Source organism: Oncorhynchus masou, chromosome 24 (assembly GCF_036934945.1).
Source record: "Oncorhynchus masou masou isolate Uvic2021 chromosome 24, UVic_Omas_1.1, whole genome shotgun sequence".
In the NCBI taxonomy this organism is placed as follows: Eukaryota; Metazoa; Chordata; class Actinopteri; order Salmoniformes; family Salmonidae; genus Oncorhynchus; species Oncorhynchus masou.
This window is the reverse complement of record NC_088235.1, coordinates 69135901-69163875: the sequence shown is the minus strand read 5'-3', so window position 1 is coordinate 69163875 and position 27975 is coordinate 69135901. Positions and strand designations below refer to the sequence as shown.

The 27975-nt window shown below is 41.8% G+C and overlaps 1 protein-coding gene across 1 annotated transcript in view; it reads right to left on the bottom strand.

The window, feature by feature from the left end:
- LOC135511684 (PEX5-related protein-like) overlaps positions 1–27975 on the bottom strand; it is a 147922-nt gene that overhangs the window by 49067 nt on the left and 70880 nt on the right. Inside the window, exon 3 of the mRNA XM_064933165.1 lies at positions 1427–1538. Coding sequence (XP_064789237.1) covers positions 1427–1538 — 112 coding nt within the window. The remainder of the gene's footprint in view (positions 1–1426; positions 1539–27975) is intronic.

Here is a 27975-nt window from a genome sequence, read left to right as displayed (position 1 = left end):
AAGGGGTTGAATACCTATTGACTAAATGTTTTATTAATTTGTTAACATTTCAAAAAAACATATACTGAAGAAAAATATGAATGCAACATGCAACAATTTCAAAGATTTTACTGTGTTACAGTTCATATAAGGAAATCAGTCAATTTAAATAAATTCATTAGGCCCTTATCTATGGATTTCACATGACTAGGCATAGGCCCACACTCTTTGGAGCCAGGCACAGTCATCAGAATGATTTTCCCCCCACAAAAGGGCTCTATTACAGACAAAATACTTTCATCAGCTGTCTCGGCTGGCGTGGTTACATGTGGTCTGCAGTTGAGGCCAGTTGGACGTACCAACAAATTCTCTAAAATGACGTTGGAGTAGCTTATGGTAGGGAAATTAACATTACAGTATCAGTCAACAGCTCTCGTCGACATTCCTACAGTCAGCGTGCCAATTGCATGCTCCCTCAAAACTTGAGACATCTATGACAGTTGTTGGGTGACAAATGTACATTTTAGAGTGGCCTTTTATTGTCCCCAGCACCTGTGTGATGATCATGCTGTTTAATCAGCTTCTTGACATGCCACACCTGCCAGGTGGATGGATTATCTCGGCAAAGACGAAATGCTCATTAACAGGGATGTGCCAACATTTTTTGTGCCAATTTGTGCCAACATTTTTTGAGAAATACGCTTTCTGTGTGTGTGGATAATATCTGGGATATTTTATTTCAGCTCATGAAACATGGGACCAACACTTTGAATGTTGCGTTTTATATATTTTTTCAGTATAATTCCACTTTGACATTATGGAGTATTGCGTGTAGGGCAGTGGCAAAAAAACTAAATCTAATCAATTTTAAATTCAGGCTGTAACACAACAACATTTGGAAAACATCAAGGGTTATGAATACTTTCTGAAGGCACTGTAGATTATCTGTTGATAAGCAACTGGCTAATAAGGTTAGGGTTAGGTTTAGGGTTAGGATATGGGTTAAGGTTAGGACTAGGTTTAGTGAAGGCACTGTATCTTAATAAAGAAACTTGAACTTGAAAACTTGGCATCATATTTCTGTCATGCTGCTTTATTCAAAACTCCAACCATTCTGCCCCCCGGGTATTCAGCCAATCAGAGACCTTGGGCACAGAGATGTATGGTATAACTTTGCAATCATTGGTTTCCATTTGGCATGCATTTTAAAGTTAAAAACCTGTGTTAGCATTCTGTTACCTATAAGAGTGGTAAATAAGGGGCTGTTTGAAAGGGAGTCATAAACATTGCCTTTGTTGGTTTTACAGGTGAGACCCTGTTTTCTGTCTGAAATAGGTTACAGTGTTATGTCATAGTGTTATGAAATGCCAATGACTAATGCATGAAGGTGTGACTGCAGCCGTCGGGGCTGGGTAGACAGAGAGGAGTGGGAGGTCAGTGGAGGTACCTGCTGTGTTTGAAGTCACTGGGCGGGCAGCTCCATCGCACTTGGTCTCACAGAGAAAGTCGTCGATGGAGGGGCTTAGCAGGGGGCGGCTCTCTTGTTGCTCACTCACCAGCTGGAATTGCAAGCAGACGACACTGCTCAAACTCAGACACAACATGCCCCTTTGACCCTTCTCTTGGAAATGACAACGTGACCCAGACGTTATAACATGTGGTGATGTGTGGCCTTAGAAACAGTGTATTGTTTGCCCTCCCCAAACACACCTGCACACACACACACAGAAACATGACACTCTATTTGACCCAGCCACTCTATCCACTTCATTTGACAGATGTATTTTTTATTATGAACTGTATCCACTGTGCACTTTGTAGTGATCCTCTGTTTTTTTTAAATGTAATTCAAACAAAGTGATGACATGATCTTATGTGACCCACCAATCCTCCCCATCCCCCCCACCAGTTCATGGGTGTTCTGTTTTTCCCCTGAGGACCCACCGCTCAGTTGAGTGCTAGCTCTGTGAATCCATCATCTGCCTCTCCCAGTGCCCATTTAGCCAGCCTTGGCAGAGGCGGAGACTTACGGTGTGTGTCTGTGTCCAAGTGTAATTGCTAAGCCATTAGCAGTTGTTTACCTCACTTCCCAAACCCATGCTAAAGCTAATCACCTTGCATGTGAGGCATCCTTTGTAGATTTGGCTTGTAGATTTGCCAACACTAATGTGGCATATGTCACATCCCATTCATTATCATTACCCTGAAGTAGTTGCCACATGTTTAACTGGCCCATTTGCCACCCTGTGCTCTAGTGACAAAGCAGATTGAAAGTATGGATTTGGTTTGATAAAAATGGCCCCACCATCCTTATTTTCTGCTTGTGCCATGTGTACACAATATTGTCGGAGAGGAAACATTACATTTTCCATCCTTGCTCTCCAGAGTTGTGTTTGCATGCAAAATCTTAATGAAGGCACTAAAGAATGTATTACAAGCTATGAAGTTGACCTCAGCCTGCCATACAATACGCTTGATATGAAAGGCGCTGCCCACGGTTTCATGACCCGTCCGTATGTGCTCGAGCTAACATTGATGCAACTGTATCTTCTTGGAATTAATCATGTGGCTGGTTATTAGCCACTTCAAGCCAAATTGAAAAAAAATAACCGTTGACCCCACCAATAATTGCTAAATTGGGAAACTTAGCTGCATCTCAGCATATTTGAGAATTAGTAAAAGTCTTATTCTTCACTTGTCAATTTGGGACAATAGGCTAGCTGACAAAGACATGGTCCTCCTTACTCAGCATTTTTTGTACTGTATGGTATCTCACAGAAAATTGTATGACGATTACAAGTACTTTTGTAGATCAATAGACAGACAATTTTCTCAGTGCGGACTTTTGTCTCCCTTTCAGAATGACACGAAAATCAAATTCCTGTAAACTTGTGTGAATAATAGCTCAAATCGGACGAAGATATTTGTCAAGATGGCATAGCAGTCAGACGTCCTTTGTCCTCGTCTTGTCGTGTCCCATATATATTTACACCTTTCTTCGCATATCTTTTATCTATTTTATTTTCCAAAAACTCAACTTCAATACACAACCCTGCCACCCGCCTTACCAATTTTTTTATTTTTTTTTTTACCTCAAATCTAAAATCCACAATAGAAGCTATCCAGAAGCTATCCAGAAGCTAGCCAGTTTACTGGCTAACGTTAGTATTCAGCTAACCACGGATTGTGGTCATCAGCTATCCTTTAGCTTTAAAATCTATCGCCAGTTTTGTACACTGCAACTCAGACCAGAACATATGGGCCTATTTTTCTCTCCATATCCACAGATTTCAACTGCAAGCTCTGGACATTTATACCTGGATCTCGCAGCTAGCTAGCTGCTATATCCGTGTGACTCATGGCTTACATCGAACACGGAGCAAACATCAATTATTCCGGAGCTAGCCAGCTGAAGAGTTCCGTCAGCCACTCCTGGGCTACAATCACGTATCTGGACCCGTTTTGCTGCCAATGCGGAGCCCCACCGGGCCTTCACAACTGGATTACCAATGTTTTCTGCCCAAGGGAGTTATCCAACTGGCCCCTCTGAGACATTACCTGAACGCCCATCTGCGGCCCTCTAATCGTTAGCAGCCGATAAGACAGCTATCTGAATAGGTCTATCGGACAATTTTTCTTGAGTCACTATAACTATATCTGTTTTGCCAATTGGATTGATCCCCTCTACCACACGGAACCCCACTAATCTACCAACGGAAACGCACGAGGTGGGTAAAAACAGACCTCCATCCTATGCTAGCTTGCTACCGATTGGCCCGGCTAGCTGTCTGAATCGCCGTGACCCCAACCGACCTCACTACTCACTGGACCCTTATGAATACTCAACTAAGCATGCCTCTCCTTAATGTCAATATGCCTTGTCCATTGCTGTTCTGGTAAATGTTTTGGCTTATTTCACTGTAGAGCCTCTAGCCCTGCTCACTATACCTTATCCAACCTTTCAGTTCCACCACCCACACATGTGATGACATCACCTGGTTTCAATGATGTTTCTTGAGACAATCTCTCTCATCATCACTCAATACCTAGGCTTACCTCCACTGTATTCACATCCTACCATACCTTTGTCTGTACATTATACAGACAAAGGGGGCGGCAGGGTCGTTCTGCCCCTGAACAGGCAGTTAACCCACTGTTCCTAGGCCGTCATTGAAAATAAGAATTTCTTCTTAACCTCTTGAAACTCCCCATCCCGGATCCGGGATTGTGACTAAGCCTCAGGCTCATTAGCATAACGCAACGTTAACGATTTCTGAAAATCGCAAATAAAATTAAAATAATGCGTTTGCTCTCAAGCTTAGCCTTTTCTTAACAACACTGTCATCTCAGATTTTCAAAATATGCTTTTGAACCATAGAAATTGACTAATTTGTGTAAGAGTATGCAAAGCTAGCATAGCATTTTGTGTAGCATGTAGCACGCAACATTTTCACAAAAGCCAGATAACCAAATAAATAAAATCATTTACCTTTGAAGAGCTTCTGATGTTTTCAATGAGGAGACTCCCAGCCACATACCAAATGCGCAGTGTTTCCTGAAAGCGTCTGTGTGTAGGAGAAATCGTTCCGTTTTCTACATTGCGCCTGGCTACCGAAACGAACCGAAAATGCAGTCACCTACAACGTGAAACTTTTTCCGGATTAACTACATAATATCGACCGAAACATGGCAAACGTTGTTTGGAATCAATCCTCAAGGTGTTTTTTCACATATCTCTTCATTGACATGCAGTTCATGGAAGCTTGCTTCTCTCTCTGTGCCCCATGGAAAAATACTGGCAGGTGACTTTTGCGCACCAATTTCGGCGCAGGACACCGGGCGGACACGTGGTAAATGTGGTCTCTTATGGTCAATCTTCCAACGATCTGCCTACAAATACGTCACAATGCTGCAGACACCTTGGGGAAACGACAGAAAGGGCAGAATCATTCCTCTTGCGTTCACAGCCATATAAGGAGATCATGAAAGACAGAGCCTCAAAAATCCTTGTCATTTCCTGGATGCCAAGTCATCTTGGTTTTGCCTGAAGCTCACGTTAAAGGGCACGCACAGAGAAGATATTTGTATTTCTGGACACGTCAGAGTGTTTTCTTTCGAACAGTAGCAATTATATGCATAGTCGAGCATCTTTTTGTGACAAAATATCTTGTTTAAAACGGGAACGTTTTTCTTCCAAAAATGAAATAGCGCCACCATAAGTGTAAGAGGTTAACTGACTTGCCTAGTTAAATAAAGGTATAAAAAAATAAATACCTTGAAGCTATTTTATCGCCCGCAGAAACCTCCTTTTACTCTCTGCTATGGACCTTCTATACGACCAATTCTCATAGTTTTTAGCCGCACCCTTATCCTACTCCTCCTCTGTTCCTCTGGTGATGTAGAGGTGAATCCAGGCCCTGCAGTGCCTGGCTCCACACCTATTCCCCAGGCGCTCTCTTTTGATGACTTCTGTAACCGTAATAGCCTTGGTTTCATGCATGTTAACATTAGAAGCCTCCTCCCTAAGTTTGTTTTATTCACTGCTTTAGCCCACTCTGCCAACCCGGATGTTCTAGCCGTGTCTGAATCCTGGCGTAGATAGACCACCAAAAATTCTGAAATTTTCATCCCTAACTACAACATTTTCAGACAAGATAGAACGGCCAAAGGGGGCAGTGTTGCAATCTACTGCAAAGATAGCCCGCAGAGTTCAGTCCTACTATCCAGGTCTGTACCCAAACCATTTGAAATTCTACTTTTAAAATATCCACCTCTCTAAAAACAAGTCTCTCAGCGTTGCCACCTGCTATAGACCACCCTCTGCCCCCAGCTGTGCTCTGGACACCATATGTTAACTCATTGCCCCCCATCTATCTTCAGAGCTCGTGCTGCTAGGTGACCTAAACTGGAACATGCTTGTCACCCCAGCCATCCTACAATCTAAGCTTGATGCCCTCAATCTCACACAAATTATCAATGAACCTACCAGGTACCATCCCAAAGCCGTAAACATAGACACCCTCATAGATATCATCCTCACCAACTTGCCCTCTAAATACACCTCTGCTGTTTTCAACCAAGATCTCAGCGATCACTGCCTCATTGCCTGCATCCGTAATGGTTCAGCGGTCAAACGGCCTCCACTCGTCACTGTCAAAACGCTCCCTGAAACACTTCAGCGAGCAGGCCTTTATAATCGACCTGGCCGGGGTATCCTGGAAGGATATTGATCTCATCCCATCAGTAGAGGATTCCTGGTTAATTTTTTTAAAATGCCTTCCTCACCATCTTAAATAAGCATGCCCCATTCAATAAATGTACCACCAGGAACAGACCTGACTGCCCTTAACCAACACAAAGACATCCTATAGCGTTCTGCATTAGCATCGAACAGCCCCCTGTGATATGCAACTGTTCATGGAAGCTAGAAACCAATATACATACACAGGCAGTTACAAAAGCCAAAGCCGGGTTTTTTTCAAGCAGAAGTTTGCTTCCTGCAACACAAACTCCAAAAAGTTCTGGGACACTAAAGTCCATGGAGAATAAGAACACCTCCTCCCAGCTGCCCACTGCACTGAAGATAGGAAACACTGTCACCACCGATAAATCCACTATAATTGAGAATTTCAATAAGCATTTTTCTATGGCTGGCCATGCTTTCCACCTGGCTACCCCTACCCCAGTCATCAGCACTGCACCCCCCACAGCAACTCGCCCAAGCCTTCCCAGCTCTCCTTCTCCCAAATCCAGTCAACTGATGTTCTGAAAGAGCTGCGAAATCTGGACCCCTACAAATCAGCCGGGCTAGACAATCTGGACCCTTTCTTTCTAAAATGATCTGCCGAAATTGTTGCCACCCCTATTACTAGCCTGTTCAACCTCTCTTTTGTGTCGTCTGAGATTCCCAAAGATTGGAAAGCAGCTGCGGTCATCCCCCTCTTCAAAGGGGGGGACACTCTTGACCCAAACTGCTACAGACCTATATCTCTCCTACCCTGCCTTTCTAAGGTCTTCGAAAGCCAAGTCAACAAACCGATTACCGACCATTTCGAATCCCACCATACCTTCTCCGCTATGCAATCTGGTTTCAGAGCTGGTCATGGGTGCACCCCAGCCACTCTCAAGGGCCTAAACGATATCTTAACCGCCATCGATAAGAAACAATACTGTGCAGCCGTATTCATTGACCTGGTCAAGGCTTTCGACTCTGTCAATCACCACATCCTCATTGGCAGACTCGAGAGCCTTGGTTTCTCAAATGATTGCCTCGCCTGGTTCACCAACTACTTCTCTGATAGAATTCAGTGTGTCAAATTGGAGGGTGTGTTGTCCGGGACTCTGGCATCTCTATGGGGGTGCCACAGGGTTCAATTCTTGCACCGACTCTCTTCTCTGTATACATCAATGATGTCACTCTTGCTGCTGGTGAGTCTCTGATCCACCTCTACGCAGACGATACCATTTTGTATACTTCTGGCCCATCTTTGGACACTTAACAACCCTCCAGGTGAGCTTCAATGCATACAAGTAAAACTAAATGCATGCTCTTCAACCGATCGCTGCCTGCACCTGCCTGCCTGTCCAACATCACTACTCTGGACGGCTCTGACTTAGAATATGTGGACAACAACAAATACCTAGGTGTCTGGTTAGATTGTAAACTCTCATTCCAGACTCACATCAAACATCTCCAATCCAAAGTTAAATCTAGAATTGGCTTCCTATTTCACAACAAAGCATCCATCACTCATGCTGCCAAACATATCCTTGTAAAACTGACCATCCTTCCAATCCTCGGCGATGTAATTTACAAAATAGCCTCCAATACCCTACTCAATAAATTGGATGCAGTCTATCACAGTGCCATCCGTTTTGTCACCAAAGCCCCATATGCTACCCACCACTGCGACCTGTACACTCTCGTTGGCTGGCCCTCGCTTCATACTCATCGCCAAATCCACTGGCTCCAGGTCATCTACAAGACCCTGCTAGGTAAAGACCCCCCTTATCTCAGCTCGCTGTTCCCCATAGTAGCACCCACCTGTAGCAAGCGCTCCAGCAGGTATATCTCTCTGGTCACCCCCAAAACCAATTCTTCCTTTGGCCGCCTCTCCTTCCATTTCTCTGCTGCCAATGACTGGAACGAACTACAAAAATCTCTGAAACTGGAAACACATCTCCCTCACTAGCTTTAAGCACCAGCTGTCAGAGCAGCTCACAGATTACTGCACCTGTACATAGCCCATCTATAATTTAGCCCAAACAACTACCTCTTTCCCTGCTGTATTTATTTATTTTGCTCCTTTGCACCCAATTATTTCTCTCTACTTTGCACATTCTTCCAATGCAAATCAACCATTCCAGTGTTTTACTTGCTATACTGTATTAGCTTCGCCACCATGGCCTTTTTTGCCTTTACCTCCCATATCTCACCTCACTTGCTCACATTTGTATATAGACTTATTTTTCTACTGTATTATTGACTGTATGTTTGTTTTACTCCGTGTGTAACTCTGTTGTTGTATGTGTCGAACTGCTTTGCTTTATCTTGGCCAGGTCGCAATTGTAAATGAGAACTTGTTCTCAACTTGCCTATCTGGTTAAATAAAGGTGAAAATATGAAATATAAAAATAAATATGAATGACTAACTGTGGGAGTGTTCTGAATCTGCAGCAACCTGAAGATGCTGGCTCAGTTTACTTAATTGGAGTTTATTAGTTAGTCTCAGCGCAGGATAAAACACTAACTTTGTTTATTTCCAAGAAAGACAGTTTGAAGTTACCTCACTTCACCCTCAGAAGTTGTGTATTTAACGCAGAGAGAGAAAGAGCTACAGTATTAGCTCTCTTTTTAGGCATGTTATTGAGCTTGAATAATCTTGTATCCTATAATTTTGTACTGTACTATGTTGTTTTAAGACAATTTGTACATTATCATATCATAGGTTGTCAAACAGTTATGAGGAATGCCAGTGTGAATACATTGTATGTTTGCTTGGGGAGAACAATTTGAGTTCCAAGATACTGGAACTGTAAAAGCTAAGTGTTGCATGGAGGCACCTCCAGCCAAAAGTCATGATCGATTGTTTCATGAAGGAATTGAATTCCTCACTTCATTTCATCCTCCAAACCTCAAAGCGTAACATCCTGCTGTATAAATTTCAGCAAAATGGGCCCTTAATGAGAGAAGAAAATAATTTCGGAGGTCTTTTAGGGCCCCTGCCACTTAATTATATAATTTCCCCTGTATTCTATTACAAAATGTCCCTCACTTCTGGCACAAATATAAAAAGATTGCTGACATTAATGGGAATTATTAAGGGGACCAGCTAATGACAAGCTAATGACAAGTGATGGCTTTGAGAAGCACTGAGAGAAGGACTGCAGGGTCTTACAAAAAAAAACACAGCAAATTAATTAGCAGTTTTCACGTTGAGCTAAAATTTCCCACGTGAAACCATATTTTCACATGTATTACATTTAGAGTTTACATTTTAACACCACATTTTCACGTGAGGTGAATAAACTTTTTTCACCTCACATGTGAATTGCAAGTTCACATGTAAATTCAGTCACATGTGAAAATCTAATTTGCAGGTTCACATGTATGGAAAAACTCCATATGTAAAAAACTCCCTTTCACATGTGAAAATCACAATTGCAGTTACATGTGAGAAACAATCACATGTGGACATTTTTCACATATGTGAACTTGCAATTCCACATGTAAAAGTTTTTCTGTATGAAAGTCATTGCCTGTTAAAGGGGCAAACAAAACGAAGTCATCAGCGATTGGATGAACTCTAACTAAATCAGAGTATCATAGCCAATGACACATTTTCAAACCGCCGCTTTACCCACATAAGTTCTGGCTCTGGCCCAACCCATCGGTTTCTGGAGCAATCAGACAGCTCAGAATGTGTTCACATTCTGTGAAAGTTCGGGGAGGTACTAAGAGCCAGACTCATTGAGGAGAAGAAACTAACTCTGTGGGTGTGGTGTAGCTTTGGCCGTAATCTGGGTATCCAGGCAAATTATATGTAAGCATTCATTATTGAAGAATACAAGGTATGAATGCCTCATGAGCTTAGATCAACTGTCATACCTCATCAAAACCCCAAATATAAGCTTGTTTTACTCCAATGTTTGTGAACAAAGTAAATGTAAACAACCACATGGATGGTTAATCCTTGCATCCATAGTGTTATTGTGTCTGTGACTATCATTAAATGTGAAGACTGTTATTTTATCAAATCAATTATCTATGTGTCATTATTATTACGTGATTAAACTAATCATGTAAACTTGAATTAACTAGGAAGTCGGGGTACCACGGGAAAATGTTTATATAGTCTCTATTTCCCGAATTGACTCTTCAGATATTTTCATATCGTATCGATTAGTCTTCTATTAATGTATCATTACTACCTCATCAGTTCTCATTACTGAAGGTTGCAAACCCTTGGATATCTGCACAAACACTAGCCTAAATGAGGAATCAGCGATATACAAATTGGCTTAATTATTTATCTACTAACTAATTTAGCCAGCAGCATACCACCCTGCATACCACTGCTGGCTTGCTTCTGAAGCTAAGCAGGGTTCATCCTGGTCAGTCCCTGGATGGGAGACCAGATGCTGCTGGAAGTTGTGTTGGAGGGCCAGTATCCCAATTCCCCAAGGCAGTGATTGGAGGGTGCTGTCTTTCAGAAGGGATGTTAAATGGGTTTCCTGACTCTCTGAGGTCATTAAAGATCCCATGGCACTTATTGTAAGAGTAGGTGTGTTAACCCTAGTGTCCTGGCTAAATTCCCAATCTGGCCGTCAAACCATCACTGTCACTTAATAATCCCCAGTTTACAATTGGCTCATTCATCCCCCTCCTCTCCCCTGTAACTATTCCCCAGGTTGTTGCTGTAAATGAGAATGAGAACACAGTCAACATACCTGGTAAAATAACAGATAGTTAAAAAAATAACTAATCACAGAAGTACACAACAAACAAACAGTAGATATACACAATGCATTGATAAGTCCCTAGTGGGCTAAACTGGTATGATAGCTTGGTAGACAATGGAAAGGGGTGGGGACAGATAAGAGTGGGAAAGACTAAATGGATTCACTACACACAGTTGATAATTATATTAATTGAAATGCTAATCCTTTGCACATGAACGGTCGCTCATTTGAGAACAATTGCAATGTATATATTTATGCCCGTATGTCATTATTGTCTTCTCTGCTGGAATCACCGGTCTGACTGCTGAGGAGTCAGTTCATCAGTGTCTCTGTTTAACTTCCCCAGAAGTCACAATGTCTTTCATAGTTGTCACTTTCTCAGCGGCTCTGGATACTGTCTGATGTAATGGATACATCAGGCATACAGATGGTCGTTGCATCGAATAGATGATTCTGCTGTTGTCGGTATTCTCGTACTAGACTTACGTAATTTCCAGCTGCAGACTAGTAATTCTACATCTAGGATTTGCTCTTATTCTGTAGTGATCAATAGTCTCAGAGTTTAACCATTTCCAGACGTGTAGCCAACACTACACGCTGTCTGGTCTTCTGGGCCTATAGAGTTTTCAACATTCAACAAGAATTGTAGCCATTCCAACGTGGGGACTCCCGACATTCTCTGACTTAATGTACATTTTGTAGGAAGTGGGTTTTATACCCTGTGGAAAAATGGCCGATGCCATAAGCCTGATGTAATTTCTGGCCTCACACGCGCATGTCCAATGACTAGTTCAACTTTATATGAACATCAATACTCTCATTTAGAAGCCTAACATCACATTACATCTTTTCACAAATACATTCATATTTACTCATTCATTTTATCCAACATCTAGACATAAATCTGATAATTGAAAAGTATACACAAATAGAGATACAGTAATGTGGGTTTCCTGTCCGTCTTGAGATCACCAAATGAAAGACACTCGTCATGTCTGTCCCTTAAGTGTCCATGGACAACTCCCACATTCTCAAATATAAATATTGTTTAATTATTAACATTTGATGTCCAAGGGTCTCTCTGTGTTCCACAGTTTACATTCCAACCTTGACCACTACAGAGCATAGGGGCAGCGTATTATATGATAAAACAGCCGACTTCCCGCTCTCCCCCCCTATGAGAGGGAGCACGCTGTAGAGCGGACCCACTGTAACCTGATCTCAGGTTATCTGAAGAGATCATTCTATTTTTCCAACTTAGTTGAGGAGAATAAGAACAATCCAAAATGTATTTTTGATAACTAAAAAGCAGCATTCCCCAAGAGAGGATGGCTTTCACTTCAGCAGTGTTAAATTCATGAACTTTGCTGACAAAAAGATCATAATCATTAGAAAGCAAATTACGAACTCCTCTTTAAATCTGCATATTTATACAAATAACAATTAACCTGAGTCTGCACAACACTGTCAGGACCTAGGATCAAGGGAGACACTCAAGTTTTTGAATACTATATCTCTTGGCACATTGATGAAAATAAACCTTCAAGCTGCATACTGGACCCTATTCCAACTAATCTAGTGAAAGAGCTGCTTCCTGTGCTTGGCCCTCCTATGTTGAATATAATAAACGGCTCCCTATCCACCGGATGTGTACCAAACTCGCTAAAAGTGGTCATAATAAAGCCTCTCTTGAAAAAGTCAAACCGTGACCCAGAAAATCAAAAAAACTATCAGCCTATATCGAATTTCCCATTCCTCTCAACATTGAAAAAAAAAAGCTGTTGCACAGCGACTCACTGCCTTCCTGAAGGCAAACAATGTATACAAAGGGCTTCAGTCTGGTTTTAGACCTCATCATAGCACTGGGACTGCACTCGAGAAGGTGCTAAATTACCTTTTAATGCCGTCACACCAAGGCTCTGCATCTGTCCTCGTGCTCCTAGACCTTAGTGCTGCTTTTGATACCATCGATCACCACATTCTTATGGAGAGATTGGAAACCCAAATTGGTCTACACGGACAAGTTCTGGCCTGGTTTAGATATTATCTGTCAGAAAGATATCAGTTTGTCTCTGTGAATGGTTTGTCCTCTGACAAATCAACTGTAAATTTCGGTGTTCCTCAATGTTCTCAATGTTCGTTTTAGGACCACTATTGTTTTCACTATATATTTTACCTCTTGGTGATGTCATTTGGGAACATAATGTTAACTTTCACTGCTATGGGGACAATACACAGCTGTACATTTTGATGAAATATGGTGAAGCCCCATAATTGCCCTCTCTGGAAGCCTGTGTTTCAGACATAAGGAAGTGGATGGCAGCAATTTTTTAAAACTTTTAAACAAAACAGAGATGCTAGTTCTAGGTCCCAAGAAATGTAATCTTGATGGTTGTAAAAGTCATCTCAAATAAAACTGTGAAGGACCTCAGCGTTACTCTGGACCCTGATAGCTTTTTTCCATCTTCGTAACATTGCAAAAATATTCAACTTTCTGTCCAAAGATGATGCAGAAAAATGTATCCATGCTTTTGTCACTTCTAGATTAGATTACTGCAATGCTCTACTTTCCCGGCTACCCGGATGAAACACTAAATGAACTTCAGTTAGTGCTAAACACGGCTGCTAGAATCTTGACTAGAACCAAAGAATCTGATCATATTACTCCGTTGCTAGCCTCTCTACACTGGCTTCCTGTTAAGACTAGGGCTGATTTCAAGGTTTTACTGCTAAAGCATTTCATGAGCTTGCTGCTACCTATATTTCCGACTTGGTCCTGTCGTACATACCTACATGTACGCTACGGTCACAAGACGCAGGCCTCCTTACTGTCCCTAGAATTTCTAAGCTGGAGGCAGGGCTTTTTCCTATAGAGCTCCATTTTTAATGAAAGGTCTGCCTATCCATGTGAGAGATGCAGACTCTGTCTCGACCTTTAAGTCTTTATTGAAGACTCACCTCTTCATTAGGTCCTATGATTGAGTGTAGTCTGGCCCAGGGGTGTACAGTGAACGGAAAGGCACTGGAGCGACGAACCACCCTTGCTGTCTCTGCCTGGCCGATTCCCCTCTCTCCACTGGGATTCTCTGCCTCTAACCCTATTACGGGGGCTGAGTCACTGGCTTCCTGGTGCTCCTCCATGCCGTCCATAGGCGGGGTGGTCACTTTTGAGTTGAGTCAATGACGTGATCTTCCTGTCCGGGTTGGTGCTCCCCTCGGGTTCGTGCCGTGGGGGAGATCTTCGTGGGCTATACTCGGCCGTGGGTCAGGGTAGTAGATCTGGTGGTTGAAGATATCCCTCTAGTGGTGTGGGGGCTGTGCTTTGGAAAAGTGGGTGAGGTTATATCCTGCCTGGTTGGCCCTGTCTGGGGGTATCATACAGGGCCACAGTGTTTCCCGACCCCTCCTGTCTCAGCCTCCAATATTTATGCTGCAATAGTTTGTGTCAGGGGGCTACGGTCAGTCTGTTATATCTGGAGTATTTCTCCTGTCTCATCCGTTGTCCTGTTTGAATTTAAGTATGCTCCCTTTAATTATCTCTTTCTCTATCTCTCTCTCTCTCTCTTTCTCTCCTTCTTTCTCTCTCCTTCTTTCACTCTCTTTCTCTCCCATCTCTCTCTCTCTGTCTTTCTCTCTCCTTCTCTCGGAGGACCTGAGCCCTAGGACCATGTCTCAGGACTACCTGGCCAGATGACTCCTTGCTGTCCCCAGTCTAGCTGGTCATGCTGCTGCTCCAGTTTCAACTGTTCTGCCTGCGGCTATGGAACCCTGACCTGTTCACTGGACGTGCTACCTTGTCTCGGACATGCTGTTTTGGACTCTCTCTCTACCGCACTTGCTGTCTCTAACTCTGAATGATCGGCTATGAAAAGCCAACTGACACTTTACTCCTGAGGTGCTGACCTGTTACAACCACTGTGATTATTATTATTATCTGACCCTGTTGGTTATTTATGAACGTTTGAACATCTTGGCCATGTTCTGTTATAATCTCCACCCGGCACAGCCAGAAGAGGACTGGCCAACCCTCAGTCTAGTTCCTCTCTAGTTTTTTCCCTAGTTTCTTGCCTTTCTTTCTCGTTTTTCCTAGCCACCGTGCTTCTACCGTGCATTGCTTGCTGTTTGGGGTTTTAGGCTGGGTTTCTGTACAGCACTTTGTGACATTGGCTGATGTAAAAAAAGGGCTTTATAAATACATTTGATTGATTATAATTGTGCAGTCCTCTACTGTAGTAGTGAGTGAGTTACTTTTGTGCCTTTTTTAATATCAAGCAAAATTCTGAAGTCGATAACAAAATTCTTAGTATTGTAAACAAAAATATTGAAAACAAAAGATGAACATAAAATATTGCAAGGAAATCATTTTGAAATGCGAGAACAAATTCATTGTATATGGATGCCTAAAGATTGTTCAGTGATTGAAAAAAAATTATAACACGATTATTAAGTAAAATGCCTCCCTCATTCCTGCAATCTTACACTGACCTTTGCTTTTGCTGCCTTTTTCTATTTTTTCCCCAAGTTTTGGCACATTCATTCCAGCAACATAGCACCCTACATCCCTACATCTGCTGGGTCCGTCCTGGTCAGTCCCTGGATGGGAGACCAGATGCAGTTGGATGTGTTGAAAAAAAAGTCACATGGGGATTTTTTCTTTTTACATGAGGGAAACATTTACGTGAAACTTCACATATCCAAAAACCACATCTGACTTGTGAAGATTAAATACATATATATATATATATATATATATATATATATATATATATATATATATATATATATATATATATATATATATATATATGAATTGAAAATGTTTTATAATGTTTGCTAATTTATGAAAATAAAAAAATGCAATACCTATTTACATATATATCATATATATAGACACACAATTGAGCTACAGGTGAATCCTGTTTCCCTTGATCATCCCTATTGGAGTCCACCTGTGGTAATTCAATTGATTGGACAGTGCCTTTGGAAAGTATTCAGACCCCTTGACTTTTTCCACATTTTGTTACGTTACAGCCTTATTCTAAAATGGATTAAATAAAAACAATTCCTCAGCAATCTACACAAAACACCCCATAATGATGAATTGAAAATGTTTTTTTAATAATGTTTGCTAATTTATTCGAAAATAAAAAAATGCAATACCTTATTTACATAAGTATTCAGAACCTTTGCTATAAGACACACAATTGAGCTCAGGTGAATCCTGTTTCCCTTGATCATCCTTCTATAACTTGATTGGAGTCCACCTGTGGTAAATTCAATTGATTGGACATGATTTGGAAAGGCACATTAGCTTTCACTATAAGGTCCAACAGTTTACAGTGGATGTCAGAGCAAAACCAAGCCATGAGTTCGAAGGAATTGTCCTTTGAGCTCCGTGACAGGATTGTGTCGAGGCACAGATCTGTGGAAGGGTACCAAAAAATGTCTGCAGGATTTAAGGTCCCCAAGAACACAATGGCCTCTGTCATTCTTATATTGGAAGAAGTTTGGAACCACCAAGACTCTTCCTAGAGCTGGCCACTCGGCCAAACTAAGCAATCGGGGGAGGAGGGCCTTGGTCAGAAAGGTGACCAAGAACCCAATGGTTACTGACAGAGCTCTAGAGTTCCTCTGTGGATATGGGAGAACCTTCTAGCAGGACAACCATCTCTGCAGCACTCCACCAATCAGGCCTTTATGGTAGAGCGGCCAGACAGAAGCCACTCCTCAGTAAAAGGCACATGACAGCATGGTTGGAGTTTGCCAAAAGGCACCTAAAGACTCAAAGACCATGAGGAACAAGATTCTCTGATCTGATGAAACCAAGATTTAACTGTCTGGCCTGTATGTCAGGCATCACATCTGGAGGAAAGATGGCACCATCCCTATGGTGACGCATGGTGGTGGCAGCATCATGCTGTGGGGTGTTTTTCAGGGGCAGGGACTAGGACACTAGTCAGGATCAAGGCAAAGATGAACGGAGCAAAGTACAGAGATCTTTGATGAAAACCTGCTCCAGAGCGCTCAGGAGATCAGACTGGGGTGAAGGTTCACGTTCCAATTGGACAACGATCCAAAGCGCACATCCAAGACATTGCAGGAGTGAGACAAGTCCTGAATGTCCTTAAGTGGTCTAGCCAGAGCCATGACTTGAACCTATTCAAACATCTCTGGAGAGACCTGGAAATATCCCATATAACACATTACTGAGTACCACCCTCCATATTTTCAAGCATAGTGGTGGCTGCATCATGGTATGGATGTGCTTGTAATCGTTAAGGACTGGGGAGTTTTTACTGGATAAAAAAATAAACAGAATGAGCTAAGCACAAAATCCTAGACAAAAACCTGGTTCAGTCTGCTTTCCACCAGAGACTGGGAGATGAATTCAACTTTCAGCAGGACAATCACCTAAAACACAAGGCCAAATCCACACTGGCATTGCTTACCAAGAAGACGGTGAATGTTCAGGCCGAGTTACACTTTTTGACTTAAATCTGCTTGAAAATCTATGGCCAGACTTTAAAATGGTTGTCTACTAATGATCAACAACCAATCTGACAGATATGAAACCATTTTGAAGATAATAATGGTTAAACATTTAACAATCCAGGTGTGCAAAGCTCTTAGACACTTATCCAAAAAGACTAATTGCTGCCAAGGTTGATTCTAACATCTGTTGACTCCGGGGTATGAATACTTATTTAAATTAGATACTATTTCTTTTTCAATACATTTGAAGACATAAAAAAATATATGTTTTCATTTTGTCATTATGGGATATTGTGTGAAGATGGGTGCGAAAATAAATCAATTTGATCCATTTTGAATTCAGGCTCTAACACAAATAGAATGTGGAATAATTCAAGGGGTATGAATAATTTATGAAGGAACTGTATATGGGACTATCCAAATAGTGTGACCAGTGTCTGTTTTTAGGGCCCTCATTCCTTCTGAATGAGGCTATTATCAAAAGATGTGTTCGCAAAGCGGAAGTGCTGTTTTGCACAAACGATTTGCACAAAAGTGCATCTGTGCAAACAGATACTGTAGGTGGATAGGGATGCCATTCCTATAATATAAAATGTGCTATCTCAGGTACTTTAGGGTGAATGGGTGCTCCCTCAGGCCTTGCAAGAGCTAGGTTACAGTATTGTTGTCACAACTGCTTCCGCTTGAGCACCAGGCTGCCCATCATTACACACACCTGTCACCATCATTACGCGCATCAGCGCTTCATTGGATTCACCTGGACTCCTTCACTTTGTTGATTGCCTCCTCTATATTGTCTGTTCCTCAGTTTGATCCCTGTGTCAGCATTAATATCGTTATGTTTCCCCTGTCCAGATGCTGTCAGTGTTTTGTTTCATGCCCGTTATTTATTAAATGTTTACTCCCTGTACTTGCTTCTCGTCTTCCAGGGTCTGTCCTCACAATTGTCATGTCACCAGTAAGCTCATGATGAAATCAAGTGGAAATGTAAACTTTAACTTCAATCTTAGTGTTGGCGAATGCTAGTCACCCTGAAGTAATCACACATACTGTAATATTTTTCTCCGAAATGTCATACATTTCATCCCTATTGGTATTGTACATTTGATCATATTTTGTTCCGTGGTCATCTCAAAGAGCGAAGGGAGAGTACATGCTATTAACTGGATTATGAAAACCGTATCCTCTCAGTCTCTTAACATTAAATTCATGACCAGCAGCAGTAGCACCCTCGCTGATTTTCTATTGCATACCATTGTCATTATTGTTGGTCCGTACATACAGTATCTGACTTTATGCTGCACACTGCACAGTGTATTTGCAAGTGCTGCTAGCCTTCACCTGACTTTATGAGTGACATCTACAGGGTGGTCCTAGGGTGTCCATGATGGAAGCTATGAATCACAGATGAACACATCTTTCTCATTCATAGCTTCTATCATGGAGACCATGGGACCAACCTGTAGTAGTCACTCACACAGTCAAGTGAAGTCTAGTAGCACATGTAAATACACTATGCAGTGTGCACACAATGAATAAAGCCCTTTAAGACCCGAGATATAGTTATGCCAATGCCGACGAGAGTGATGCATTACAGAGAGACAGTTGTGAAACTCCACAATGTCCACGTGACAATCGCCCATAAAGATAGCCGTTCTTGAATGCCGCCATCTATTTAGCATAAAATAAGACAAATTGCGGTGCCAGGATGCAGACCTAAATCTTGTCTGTAAACAAGCATGCGTCGTGAGGTGGATCATCACTTACTGTTGTTCTGATCAGGAATCTGTTCTGTAACCTGATTTTAAGATGTGAATCTGTGAGAAATCAATGTATGCACCTTGGTGTTGAATGTACTATACATGTGCCCAGGGAAACAGTAACCTTACCTTGGTCCAGGGTCAGCTCTGTCTCTCTTGACCTCTTGGTTGGCCAGTCCAAACAGATTATTGATTTGATGATGACGAAAATAAATACATCCAAAAACTACTAACAGGCATACCCAAAGTAAAGAATCAAAACCAAACGAAAGGCTTCATGGCCACCAAACCAAGCTGGCACTCCAAGCTGGCACTCTGACTGAAGATCACCTTAATTGGCAGCACCTGTCTCTTTGTCAACCAGGCTCAGCGTTTGGACAAGGTTGCTGCTGCCCCCTGGGGGAAATCGAGTATGGGAGTGAGAGTGAGCTGAAGCATGCTGCCTTAACTACCATTCCCTAACACTAGGTAAGTAGTCAAGTGAGACATAAAGACAGCAAAACTTGACATCAGTAAGAGCCCTATTTAATTAAAGCTGGTAACTAACTTTCCGGGTTATGTATGAAGTGATTGATTCAAGAATGTTCTTTCTTACGTATCCCGGAAAACCTGGAGAGGCCTTTTAATTTTGATTGAATGGGGGCCCCATACTGAACGTTATGAAGATTTAGCAAGCAAAAAGATCAAGGTCATGGATCTTCAATGATGCTGGACCGTTATTGATAAAAGACCTTGTGCTATTTGAGTTAATAAAACATAAAACGAGGGGTCTTCAAAGTACTTACTGTAATTGCCAAAGGGCTAACTCTAAATAATGATCTTGGCTAACCCTTTTTTTATTGCATGATAGAGACCTCCATATCTTCCCTGCTAATCATCCTTCGGCCAATGGGGACAGGCAATCCACCCAATTATCTGTGGTTTACAGAATCTCAGGAAACTACCAGGTAAAGATGAAAGGCCAATTATAGTTAATGTCCTGGCTCCAACTGAAACACGAGGGTTTGCCCACACTCGTCCTCCCAAGCCTCTCTCTTTGCATTGAGGTGGATGCTACCATTTTTCAGCACATACATTTTCACCTTTTTACTTGCTATCCTGTGCATTGCACTGTTAACAAGTGCTCTAGGGGAAAACTCCCGCTAATTGCGTCAACTGGGCATGACTCCAAGAGCTCTCTTAGATGTTGTTGTCAAGGGAACACTGAACCGGTTAAACCCATGGGAGTATTGAGTGTGTGTGTGTGTGTGTGTGTGTGGGGGGGTGATGCAAGGAGCAGCCCTGCATCATTTTGCTGTAATCTTGGTGAAGAGTGACGTGACAGTCAGCCTTAGGATACTAACAAAGTATATCTTGTTCATCATTTTGGCATAATCCTGTAATCTTGGTTTTATGAAGAGATGACGTCCACAGTCAACTTGCACAGTGAAGATATGTTTGTTTATTATGATTTATGTTATAGTACACAGTGATGAAAGTTAATTATATGAATACAGCATAATTGACTTGACTTGACACCTAGCATCAGAACACGTTATGATACGGTCATAACCATGTCATAGTATGTCACAACAGCTGACATAACGTGTCATAATATGGTCATAACATTGTCATTTACACCTGTTGTGACATATACTGAACAAAAACATGCAACAATTTCAAAGATTTACAGTTCATATAAGGAAATCAGTCAATTGAAGGCCCTAATCTATGGATTTCACATGACTGGGCTGGGGTCCAGCCATAGATGGACCTTGGAGGGCATAAGCCAACCCATTTGGTAGCCAGGCCCACCCACTGGGGAGCCAGACCCAGCCAATCAGAATGAGTTTTCCCCCACAAAAGGGCTTTATTCCAGACAGGAATACCCCTCAGCATGACAGTGTTGACCATATTATAACAAGTTATGTCAGCTGTTATGACATATTATGACATGGTTATGACCGTATTATAACGTTTTATGACACTAGGTCTCAAAGTAAAGTGTTACCCATAATTGTTACTATATTTTTTTTTTAAATACAGCACAGTAAGCCATTTTACACTTTGCCTAATGTCTAGCATTAGACAGTTGGCTCTCCATGAGTGTATTGAATGATATGTTGCCTTGTGCAATCTTCTACCCTATTTGTGTTTTTGACCTATCTGTGCTTTTTGAAATTGACTTAAATGTTGGACTGGTGTCTCTGCTATTTTTATGGCCTCCTGACTACTTTACATCTGTGGTTCACAGAGCTCTCAACCTCCCTAATAGGCCAGTGAGACTTTTACAGTACATCTAAACACAATGTTGTGCTCAATCTTATAAAATGGGCAATAAAGAAAATCTGCAGGCACTGCCTGTGCAAACTGTTTTAATTATATATCATATAAAATAAAAAAATATGGGCGAGTTAATTATAGATTATAAATGCTAGTGAGAGTGTATGCATGTAATAGTGAACGTGTGTGCATGTGATAGTTTTTCCAAGATGGCGTAGAAGCGCAAAAATTTCAACAAGCATTTCTCTGCTTTCCACCTGGCTACCCCAACCTCGGTCAACAGACTGTAAACTCTCCTTCCAGACTCATTTTAAACATCTCCAATCCAAAATCAAATCCAGAATCGGCTTCATATTGCACAACAAAGCCTCCAGACCTGACTGCCCTCAAGCCGACTCACGCCGCCCAACTTACCCGAGTAAAACTGACTATTTTACAGATTCTCGACTTCGGCGATGTCATCTACAAAATAGCTTCCAACACTCTACTCAGCAAACTGGATGCAGTCTATCACAGTGCCATCCGTTTTGTCACCAAAGCCCCTTATACCACCCACCACTGCAACCTGTATGCTCTAGTCAGCTGGCCCTCGCTACATATTCATCGCCAGACACACTGGCTTCAGATCATCTACAGTATAAGTCTATGCTATGTAAAGCTCCACCTTAGCTCAGCTCACTGGTCACGATAACAACACCCACCCGCAGCATGCGCTCCAGCAGGTATATCTCACTGGTCATCCCCAAAGCCAACACCTGCTTTGGCCGCCTTTCTATCCAGTTCTCTGCTGCCATGGACTGGAACAAATTGCAAAAATTGCTGAAACTGGAGACACTTATCCCTCACTAGCTTTAAGCATGAGCTGTCAGAGCAGCTCACAGATCACGGACGAGCGATGTCAGAGCTGAACGGACTAAGATACAGTAGAATAGTATAGAAAAACAGTATATACATATGAGATGAGTAATGCAAGGTATGTAAGCATTATTAAGTGAATGAGATTACGTAGAATAGTATAGAAAACATCTACACATCAAATTGTATTAGTCACATGCGCCAAATAGAACAGCTGTAGACCTTACAGTGAAATGCTTATACAACAGCTAAAGACCTAACAGTGAAATGATTACATACGATCCCCTAACCAACACCATAGTGTCCTCAAAGCTCATCAATAAGCTAAGGACCCTGGGACTAAACACCTCCCTCTGCAACTGGATCCTGGACTTCCTGATGGGCCGCCTCCAGGTGGTAAGGGTAGGCAACAACACATCCGCCACGCTGATCTTCAACACAGGGGCCCCTCAGTGGTGCGTGCTCAGTCCCCTCCTGCAGTCCCTGTTCACTCATGACTACATGGCCAGGCACGACTCCAACACCATCATTAAGTTTGCCGATGACACAACAGTGGTAGGCCTGATCACCAACAATAAAGAGACAGCCTATAGGGAGGAGGTCACAGACCTGGCTGTGCGGTGCCAGGGCAACAACCTCTCCCGCAAAGTGATCAAGACAAAGGAGATGATTGTGAACAACAGAAAAAGGTGGACCGAGCACGCCCCCATTCTTATCAATGGGGCTGTAGTGGAACAGGTTGAGAGCTTGAAGTTCCTTGGTGTCCACATCACCATCAAACTATCATGGTTCAAGCACAACAAGACAGTCGTGAAGAGGGCACTACAAAATCTATTCCCCCTCGGGAGACTGAAAAGATTTGCGATTGGTCCTCAGATCCTCAAAGTTATACAGCTGCGCCATCGAGAGCATCCTGACTGGTTGCATCACTACCTGGAATGGCAACTGCTTGATCTCCGACCGCAAGGCACTACAGAGAGTAGTGTGTACGGCCCAGTACATCACTGGGGCCAAGATTCCTGCCATCCAGGATCTCTATACCAGGCGGTGTCAGAGAAGGCCCTAAAAATTGTCAAAGACTCCAGCCACCTTAGTCATAGACTGTCCACACTGCTACCGCACGGCAAGTTGTACCGAAGTGCCAAGTCTAGGTCCAAGAGGCTTCTCAACAGCTTCTACCCCTAAGCCATAAAACTCCTGAACAGCTAACCATGTTGGCTACTCAGACATTGCCCCCCTTTTACGCTGCTGCCACTCTCTGTTTATTATCTATGCATTGGCACTTTAACTCTACCTACATGTACATATTACCTCAATTATATCGACTAACCGGTGCCCCCGCACATTGACTCTGTACCGGTACACCCTGTATATAGCCTCACTATAATTATTTTACTGCTGCTCTTTAATTATTTGTTACTTTTCTTTCTTATTTTTTACTGATTTATTTTTTACTCAACACATATTTTTCTTAAAACTGCATTGTTGGTTAAGGGTTTCTAAATAAGCATTTCACTGCTAGGTTACACCTGTTGTATTCTGCGCATGTGGCATTTTATTCAGCACCGATTCCAGGTCCTCTAATGAGATGGGTCGCCCCAGATCCACAGATTGCTTCTCATCCAATACGGGCAAATCAAGGTTATCAAAAAAAGGCTTGCATTTGTCTGGCTCAAACTGGATATATGATTTATATACCTCCTAGAAAAAAGAGTGAAATGTTGCATTAATTTCCTGTGGATCAGAAAGTAAGCTTTTAGATGGGGATTGAATAGATTCTATAGGCGTACAAGATTCACTTTTTTCCAGTTTAAGGCTAGAAGCCTGCTTGGTTTGCTCCCATTAAAATAATAGTTCTGCCTCACTCTATGCATGATAAAATGCCTCACTCTATGCATGATTTCACCTTTATTTAACCAGGTAGGCCAGTTGAGAACAAGTTGTCATTTACAACTGTGACCTGGTCAAGATAAAGCAAAGCTGTGCGACAAAAACAACAACACAGAGTTACACATAAACAAATGTACTGTCAATAACACAATAGAAAAAATCTATGTAGCGAGTGTGCAAATAGCATTAACACTGGAGTGATAGAAGATGATGTGCAAGTAGAGATACTGGGGTGCAAAAGAGCAAAAAGATAACTAACAATATGGGAATGAGGTAGTTGGGTGTGCTATTTACAGATAGGTTCTGTACAGGTACAGTGATCGGTAAGCTGCTTTGACAGCTGATGCTTAAAGTTAGAGAGGGAGATATAAGTCTCCAGCTTCAGTGATTTTTTGCTATTCGTTCCAGTCATTGGCAGCAGAGAAATGGAAGGAAAGGTGGCCAAAGGAGGTGTTGGCTTTGGGGATGACCAGTGAAATATACCTGCTGGAGCGCGTGCTGCTGTTGCTATGGTGACCAGTGAGCTGAGATAAGGTGGGGCTTTACCTAGCAAAGACCTATAGATGACCTGGCTCCAGTGGGTTTGGCGACAAATATGAAGTGAGGGCCAACCAACGACAGCATACATGTCACAGTGGTGGGTAGTATATGGGGCATTGGTGACAAAACGGATGCCACTGTGATAGACTACATCCAGTTTGCTGAGTAGAGTGTTGGAGGCTATTTTGTAAATGACATCGCCAAAGTCAAGGATCGGTAGGATAGTCAGTTTTACGAGGGTATGTTTGGCAGCATGAGTGAAGGAGGCTTTGTTGAGAAATAGGAAGCCAATTCTAGATTTGATTTCTGCTTAATGTGAGTCTGGAAGGAGAATTTACAGTCTAACCAGACACCTAGGTATTTGTAGTGCCACAGGATGTTTTCGCACTGGTCAAAGGCAGTCAAGTCGGTGGTGAACAAAGGGCTATATCTGTTCTTAATTTTACATTTTTTTTAATGGGGCATGCTTATTTAAGATGGTGAGGAAAGCACCGGTCAATTGACCCATAGCGGAGATCTTGGTTGAAGACAGCAAAGGTGTATTTAGAGGGCAAGTTGGTCAGGATGATATCTAAGAGGGTGCCCATGGTTACAGATTTAGGGTTGTACCTGGTAGGTTCTTTGATAATTTGTGTGAGATTGAGGGCATCTAGCTTAGATTGTAGGATGGCTGGGGTGTTAAATAACATCCCAGTTTAGGTCACCTAGTATGAACTCTGAAGATAGATGAGGGCCAATTAATTCACATGATGAACTCAGTTCTCCTTAATAAGTAATTCAGTTCCAGTTTAACCACCCTAAAATCATTGCTGGCATTATTTGAGTAATTCTTTTTCCGGTTTCAGGTTTCTCCAATAGTCTTTGATTCCTGGCTTTATTGAGGTGAGACACAAAAATATAATGTAAAGTCTCTGATAAACCCTTTAGTAGCCATCCATGTAAACCTTGAGTTCTCTACAAAGTCATTGTTTTTTGCAAAGAATTCAACTATTTTGACTTGAAATACAACCACAAAGAATTTATTTTGTAAAAGGGTCATATTAAAATGGCAACATTTTGTTTTTTCATCTTAATAAAGCTCACATCCACTTGGGTAACCAGGGGATTATAATCTGAAAGAGTCGCAGGCAATATTTGTAGTGGCGCGACACACAATTTATAGTACGCTTGGCATTCTCTCAACCAGCTTCATGAGGTAGTCACCTGGAAGGCATTTCAAGTAACAGGTGTGCCTTCTTAAAAGTTAACTTATGGAATTTCTTTCATTCTTAATGCATTTGAGCCAATCAGTTGTGATGTGACAAGGTAGGGCAAGAACAGTTTAAATAAGCAAAGAGAAATGACAGTCCATCATTACTTTAAGAAATGAAGGTCAGTCAATATGGAAAATGTCAAGAACTTTGAAGGTTTCTTCAAGTGATGGATATGGCTCTCATGAGGACCACTACAGGAAAGGAAGACCAAGAGTTACCTCTGCTCTAGAGGATATGTTCGTTAGAGTTACCAGCCTCAGAAATTGCAGCCCAAATGAATACTTCACAGAGTGACAGACACATCTCAACATCAACTATTCAGAAGAGACTGTGTGAATCAGGCCTTCATGGTCGAATTGCTGCTAAGAAATCACTACTAAAGGACACCAATAATAAGAAGAGACATACTTGGGCCAAGAAACATGAGCAATGGACATTAGACCGGTGGAAATTTGTCCTTTGGTATGGCATCCATAAGTCTAAATATTCCTGTTACATTGCACAACTTTCAATGTTATGTCATAATTACGTAAAATTCGGGCAAATTAGTTCGCAACGAGCCAGGCGGCCCAAACTGTTGCATGTACCCTGACTCTGCGTCCAATGAATGCAAGAGAAGTGACACAATTTCACCTGGTTGATATTGCCTGCTAACCTGGATTTCTTTTAGCTAAATATGCAGGTTTAAAAATATATAATTCTGTGTATTGATTTTAAGAAAGGCATTGATGTTAATGGTTAGGGTACAGTTATGCAACGATTGTGCTTTTTTAGCAAATGCACTTTAGTTAAATCATCCCCTGTTGGGCGAAGTGGGCTGTCTTTGTTAGGAAGAAATAGTCTTCACACCGTTCACAACAAGCCAGGCGGCCCAAACTGCTGCATATACCCTGACTCTGTTGCAAGAGAAGTGACACATATTCCCTAGTTAAAAGAAATTCATGTTAGCAGGCAATATTAATATGCAGGTTTAAAAATATATACTTGTGTATTGATTTTAAGAAAGGCATAGATGTTTATGGTTAGGTACACGTTGGAGCAACAACAGTCCTTTTTTGCGAATGTGCACCGCAGGACACGCTAGATAAACTTGTAATATCATCAACCATGTGTAGTTAACTACTGATTATGATTGATTGATTGTTTTTTATAAGATAAGTTTAATGCTCGCTGGCAACTTACCTTGGCTTCTTACTGCATTCGCGTAACAGGCAGGCTCCTCGTGGAGTGCAATGTAAAGCAGGTGGTTAGAGCATTGGACTAGTTAACCGTAAGGTTGCAAGATTGAATCCTAGAGCTGACAAGGTAAAAATCTGTTGTTCTGCCCCTGAACAAGGCAGTTAACCCACCGTTCCTAGGCTGTCCTAGGCCGTCATTGAAAATAAGAATGTGCTCTTTTAACTGACTTGCCTAGTTAAATAAAGGTGTAAAAAAATAAATAATAATCGGCCAAATCGGTGTACAAAAATACCGATTTCCGATTGTTTTGAAAACTTGAAATCGGCCCCAATTAATCGGCCATTCCGATTAATCGGTCGACCTCTACAATGGACCTCAGGATCTCGTCACGGTATTTTTGTGTAATCAAATTGCCATCGATAAAATACAATTGTGTTTATTGTCCGTAGCTTATGCCATAACCCCATGCCATAACCCCACCGCCATCATGGGGCACTCTGTTCATCAGGTGGATGGATTTTCTTGTCAAAGGATAAATCTTCACTAACAGGGATGTAAACAAATGTGTTAGACAAAGTTTGAAACAAATATTTTTTGGGTGCATATGGAACATTTCTGAAATCTTTTATTTCAGTTTATGAAACATGCGACCAACACTTTACATTCATATTTTTGTTCAATGTACTTTCAAATTAACTAATTCACCTCTTGCCCCTTTCATATTGATTAAGAGATGCATATTGTTGTCATTTTGAGTGATGTGGTATGTGTTGTCATGTTGCAAAATGTGTGTGACAACATGT